Source organism: Galeopterus variegatus, unplaced genomic scaffold (genome assembly GCF_000696425.1).
Source record: "Galeopterus variegatus unplaced genomic scaffold, G_variegatus-3.0.2 Scaffold173, whole genome shotgun sequence".
NCBI classification, from domain to species: Eukaryota; Metazoa; Chordata; class Mammalia; order Dermoptera; family Cynocephalidae; genus Galeopterus; species Galeopterus variegatus.
In genome coordinates, this window is record NW_007726284.1 from 225,795 (window position 1) to 232,620 (window position 6,826).

At 35.0% G+C, this 6,826-nt stretch overlaps 1 protein-coding gene across 6 annotated transcripts in view; it reads right to left on the bottom strand.

The window, feature by feature from the left end:
- NFIA (nuclear factor I/A) overlaps window positions 1-6,826 on the bottom strand; it is a 367,279-nt gene that overhangs the window by 175,305 nt on the left and 185,148 nt on the right. For 5 of the 6 annotated variants that reach the window (XM_008563311.1, XM_008563327.1, XM_008563335.1 and 2 more), the window contains exon 3: window positions 3,106-3,171. The exons of the other annotated variant lie outside the window; for it this stretch is intronic. In XM_008563311.1, coding sequence (XP_008561533.1) covers window positions 3,106-3,171 — 66 coding nt within the window. The remainder of the gene's footprint in view (window positions 1-3,105; window positions 3,172-6,826) is intronic. 6 annotated transcript variants of the gene reach the window in all.

The window sequence follows — 6,826 nt, forward strand, 5'->3', positions numbered from 1 at the left end:
AAAAAAAAAAAAAAAAAAAAAAAAAAAAAAAAAAGGAATTTCTACTTTACCAACAAGAAAACTGAGACTGTGATGGTAGCTTACTCAGTCACCCAGCTATTACTTAATTTGAACTCAGGTCTGTTTGACTTCAGAGGCAGAGTTTTTAACCATTATATTATGTCAATTTTGAGTTTCAGAGATTCTGACATTTTATCTCCGGGCTTCAGATAATTCCTTCAAAATTCCCATCTAATGCTCTAAGTTGGACAAAGATTTGTTTTCTTTTACAGTTGAGTCTTAAGGGAATACAAGAAAAGAAAGCAAAAATTCCACAGGAAAAAACAGACTAGTTGGATAGGGAAGAAACAGCTGCATCCACTTTAGGTAAAGTTGCATGGCCCAGTTTACGGTCTGGATGAAACGGCATGTTACCATTTGTCTATTCATTCTCCATGGTTTACTAGGGAAATACCATTCGATTCCCGTTACCTTTCTCAAGAGCTAGGATAAAAAGAATATTATTTTCTTTCATATATATATATATATATTACTATTACTCTTTCAAATAACATGGGAACTCATTCCTATATATGGAAGGAGTAACGAGTTCTCACTTTATTTGAAAAGTAGAGTCCGTCACTTCTTCATCCAGCAAGATTCTAAAACTTCTTAGAGCTTTGTCTACACACCTACGAGAGTGCCTTCTTCCAAAACAAAAATAGAACAAACAAAAAACCTTTCAGGGACTCATCTTCATAACCTGGGGTAACGAAAAAGAGGGAACAATCCCCTGATCAAAGCAACCTCAGAGAGTAGAAAGTTATCTAATACGTGCCAGTCCCTAGCCCTGAAATCTTTATTTATTCCCTTTAGAGATTACATGTCTTTAAAGGAGAGATAAAATCATTTTTCCTCCAATAACTCCATCTGAGATTGACAAAAGGCAGAAAGTGGAAACTGAGTAGACTGATGTTTCTTCATTGGGGTTGTCTAAGATAAAGCTGCTTCTACTTTTTCTTTGAAATACATACAAATTTGAAAGGTAGGAATTTATTACTTTATCTCCCAGATATGAATACTTTCTTTGTTTGAACTCACATGATTTCCCCCAAATGGTACCATGCATCCTTGAGGTGGCAACAAATAATTTGGGGTTAAAAGTGAAGTTGGCTAGTATCTTCAGGCCTTTGGCCGAATAACCCACGCTCAGTCCTGGTTGCTTTTTGGAACAGGAAATGCACAATATTGGTATTGCAGGCAGTTCCAGAAAGGCATGCCAGGCCTCTCATGCTCTCAATTTATATTTGCATGTGAACAGCTTGTCGGCCATTTTACGAAGACAGATGAATCGCAGACCTGCTAGAGGGGCAGCCAGACCTAAATACGTGAACTGCACATCCCGACAGCCTACAAATTTCTCTTCTCATCTGCAAAATGAGATGAATACCTCTGAACACATCTTCAGGGAGATTATATACATTATATGAGAAAAATGAAACATGCAAGCCATCACCTATAAGTCAAGTGGAAAATAAAAAAATGAAACTAGTCTATAAATATCACTCTTTAAAATGTCAACAAAAAATAAGATGTAGCTGTTTATGACACTAAAAACAAAACTTCAGAGGTCTCTCTTTTTTTAACTGTCTACTTTAACAAGACAACTTTGGTAAAGAAAATATCCCCGAAATACCAGGAAGAGAAGCAGTATAGCCAGATAGAATCCATTTAATGCTAGAGTCCAGAAATGTAATAAAGAATTTCCCAAGCATAAGAAATAAAACAAATTCTGAAAAGTTAATGACAGGATATCTAATGTGATAAGCTCAATCCCTCATCCCTCAATAACAGCATAACGCAGTTTACCTATCTTTTCCAACAGATCAGATGGAGAACAAAAAGGAAACATGTACAGAACAGCAAAAGGAAGACAGACCCAAGGAATTAGGTCCTTCAAAATAGGTGAAAGACAAAGTATGGCAGGATTATACTGATAAGAAAAATAGTAAGAGTAATGTTGAACCACAGCCAACTTTTTTTTATTATAAACTCTACGAAAGACACTATAGTGTGTTATACATATCATCTTATTTAACTTTTCAACGAGTAGGTAATATTATTAACTTATTTTAGAGAGATAAGTCAATACCCTGAGAAGTTAAAAAAACCTATTCAATATTACAGAGGTATGAAATAGTAGAGTCAGAAGTTTAATACAGCTCTGACATCATAATGGCATTTCTCCCCTACCAACAGGCCCGTTAAGGTAAAGCACTCCCATTACAGCCTTCAGTTCTACCACCAAAGAACATTTTGGAATTTTATGAGATGAGATCTGTGAAAGAACCTAACACAATGTTTAGTGTATGATAAGGACTGCCAGTTCACTTCTCTGTTTTTATTGAAACTGATGGTTTTACTCAATATAAAATTCCAACCCTTGACAATCTTTTTCATACTGGGAGTGCATGCCACAAATTTAGTGTTTTACCAGGTACTATTATATTCATATATAACATATGCATTTTATTTTAATAAAGCTTCTACAACAAAAATTTATATATTTATGCAATTAAAGAATTTGATACTGTCCTGTACACTCGCTGCTTTATTTTAGACAAGTTAAAGTAGAAAAATCCTTCAAAGGCAGAGATTGTTTTCTTAAAGCAATTAGAAAAGGGCTGAGCTCCTAAAAGTCCTCAAAATTACTTGTCAATGAATGATCTTAAATCATTAGAGAAGATCATCATGGGGCATTGCCACTTTAAAAGGAACTAAAATGAAATGAAAAGGCCATGTTTTCTTACACCTTAAAAGAATGTGATTTGGTAAGTCAACTCCACCTCTCATAGTTAAGTTGGATAATCAACTTTCTTGGAAATTAAGGTTCTCATAAGAAGCCTGATAGTGTTTGGGGGTGGGGAGTGTTGGGGCTGCTAGAGTAATCCAGACAAAAAACAAGTTGCCCTCGTAAAAGAAATCCACTTGAGTTTTCTCCTTGAGTCCTCAAAGTTGTTCCCACTACGGGCTGCCCATACGCAGACCTCAAAATCTTTGTACTTGGCTGGCTGCTGGCTGCTGTGGACTCCGAATACTGCAGCTAGAGTCCCAAGTTAAACTTACCATTTTCTGGCTGGTCCTTAATGTCAGCATCACTTGGCTGGCTGGGACTTTCAGATTGACTTGAATCTGAAAAACATAAAAATACAGCCAAAAATTACAGGGTCTGTGAGGGAAAGTGAATCAGAGGTGCCAGACTTTCTTAAAAGGTTCAACCTATAAACTAAGAAAGCAAACATTAAAAAAATGACATGATGAATGAAAAACAGAAAAGATGAAAAGAGAAAAGGAGGCGGCGGGGGGAGCTGCAGCAGCAGCCTGTGCCTTTAGAGAGGACGCTTGGTTTTGTTTACCCCTCCAGTGGCGTTTGCTTTGTGCCTGATCATAACTTGAATCTCTTCAGAAACCATTCTCTTATAGAGAGACCATTTCCAAACTGCTCTTCTTCATTATTTATACACTAGAGTCTGATAAAGACTTCATCCTTCATTATACACATCTGAAGCTTGATTCAGAACATAATAAAGTGTCAAAACATATTTTGAAGCTGGTATACAAAAGCAACCCAAACAACAGTAACAAGTTCTGCTGATATTTAGCTCTGTATTATAGCAACAGACTATGCAGATTAGCACCATTAAATACTAGGGTTCTAATATTCTAGCACATTTTCCTGAAATAACTGGATAGCCCAAAGAAGTCTTTATGAAGGTACATGTTCCTCCCACTTTATAAAGTATTATGTTTCTCTTGTACTGATGCATTTGGGATATCCTAACAGGGTTTATTAGCAAAAACAAGTTCTTGTACACCTTTACAGAATTAATTTCATTTTGTATCTAAAAACATAACCAGATTTTCAAACTAAAAAATAATTCAATTAACTTAGGTTCTAAATGGAATAATTTAACAGAAAGTAACATTTAATTTTAAAATTAGATAAAATTAAGTAATATCAAAAGAATTTCACAAAATTAGAAGCCAGCATTAAGTTACACATTTTGGGGGGAGAGGAGAAAAAAAAATCAGGCAAAATGTTTCAAGGGGAATTTTATTTTAATCCTAAATTTTTTTATTACTATATTTATCATTATACAATGTAACGCATTTTTTGTGAGCCTTTACTAATTTTTCAATAACTCCCCACCCTCTCTCCCTTTCCCACCTTTGGTGGACTCAGTTTCAAGGGGAAGTTTCTTGATGAAAAGCATTTTCTGAGACTTGAAACCATTTACCACATTATTTAAAGGCAAACAAACAAAAATTCTTTTTTTTTTTTTTTAAAGAAAAACCTTTGTATTTGTGGAAACCCTGGATCCTACCTTTACCTTTACTTCATAGGGTTAGAATTAGCTGTCTGAAATTTGACCACATCTCACAAAGAAATTCAATATAAGGTCAAAAGGTCATGATGCGTAACTGTGATTAAATTGAAAATATTCTATTGCCACAGAGTTATAGCATCACCATTCTCTTTCTTATAGCTATTGCAGAAAAAAATAGCACTACTAGTGACCTTAGGTTTAGAAATGCTAATTTATTACTTAAAAAGACTCCCTGCTTTTAAGGAAATGAAGAATTTATAGGAAAGTACTATAAAGAAAATGTCTATTTAAAAATTTCAGATAATCTTAATCTGGTGACTATAGTAAAAATTCTATGTTGATTCAAAGGTTCAAATAACAAAAGATGTAAAAAGCTGAGTTTTTATTTAAGTCTGGCAAAGTAACTGCTTAATTCATTTTCTCATAACAATTGCCATAGTGAAGACACAAACAAAAAGCATTGTGTCAAAAATTTTTAGAGATATCCTTCAGAATCCATGACAAAATTAAATACAAAGCCTGCACTAAAAATTGGAAATGTAAACAAATTTGTATTGGACCATATATGAAATTTTAACTACATAAATTTATATACATTTATAGCAAACAATTAAAAAATATAGCACAACTACCTCCTCTTTTCTAAGAAAAGATCCTGTAATTTTGCCATTAGAAATTACAAATTAAATATTTTGAGAAGTAATCCAACATGTTTTAGGAGAAAGACATAACTACATTATCTTAAGCCATTAATATCTATAACTAAAAGCAAAATATCTAACTCTGTTTTAGGGGAAGTTAAAATTCTTCTTGACTATGTCCCAAAACAGATACATAAAGTTTTTCCAAATACAACGTTTTCTTTGGAATAATACTAGCATAAGTCTCCTTAAGATAGCTTAGCCGATGTTCTACTTCTAGGTATAACATCTTTACTATTAATCACTTCTCCATGAATAAATAGAAAACATTTTTTACTTCAATTAATTTAGATATACTTATCTGATATTTACCCATTAATACTAAGGCAAAAAGAGATGAGGAGAGACCCCAAAATACTTTTTTTATAATCTGAAAATGGATTTCTTTGTTCTTTCCACTTTTCATTTATGGTTTTGTTATCCTACCTTTGCAGAAATATAATTATAGAAAACATAAACAATGATAAAAAATACATATTAGGTATGTTCAAAAAAAGTTTAAAATGCAAGCCACAGAAAAATAAGCAAACCAACAGCAAGGAACTGAGGGGCAAGAAAATGCTCAGAGCTGGTCTGCAAGGGGCCGGGGCGTTCTCGTGAAAGCTCAGATACAAACACTGGAGGAGGCATCTAGCCAAACTGAAAATGGAATTTAACTTCTCTAGTTTTACTCAGAAGCCGGAGACGCCGCAATCCATCCGAGGACTGTGTACTAAAATATACCATCCTGATAAGGGATAGGCAAAACCAAAGATGTATAAGAAAATTTAACTAATCTAAAACTTCAATAATTATTTTCTACCCTGGGCTGTTTCATACCATTTCCTTTTTGAACCAAAAAGGAGCAAAACTATCCAGTCCTAATGCTATTCTATGCTGAAGACGCAAGAACATTTTTCTGGTATTGCAAAAGGTCCCTGATGCTGTTAAGTATGGAGCCAACCAGATGACCAGAGTTACAAATTAATTTCTACCCATACATAATTGATACAAATGAAAGATCTCTTTCTTAAGCATTTGCATTAAAACACTATCAAGAAGGTTAACAATTAATTTTCTTTTCTGTTTTATATACTTGGTTACCTGTCAGAAGCCAATGTAACTTTATGTCTTACTTTTTGGGGCAATTATCACATGGTTGATTCTTATCACTTGATAATTAGAGACCCCAGAAAACAAACCCAACTGCATAGAATTGGATGTCCTTCTTGTATCTGAGTCCCCCTCCCACTGCAGTGAGTTTCTCTGGCTCCCTGGTTGAAAGCCAGAAGATCTGTATATTACAATGAAGAGAATGGTACTTGGAGTGTGTTTAAATGATGGAGTTGGAAATGCTATTGTGAGAAAGTATATCAGGGTTATCAATTTTTTTTTCCCATCTAGGGATTTGCTTTTTGTTTAAAGAAACTCAGACTTCAATCTAACCTTGAAAAGCAGTGTTTTTTTGGTTTTTAAAATATTTATGAGCAGAAATTTAAACTTAAAATAGGTAGGGTTTACGGGCTGGCCCGGTGGCGCACTGGATAGTGTGCTGCTTGGAAGCGCGGCGGCGCTCCCGCCCGAGGGTTCTGATCCCACATACGGACCGGTTCCCGCTCACTGGCTGAGCGAGGCGCGGGGGCAACACCGAGGGTTGCGATCCCGTTGCCGGTCCCCGGTCCAGTACGGGGGCAACACTGAGGGTTGCGATCCGTTGCCGGACACGGAAAAAGACAAAAGACAAAAAAAAAAAAAAAAAAAAAGGGGGGGTTTGGGAAA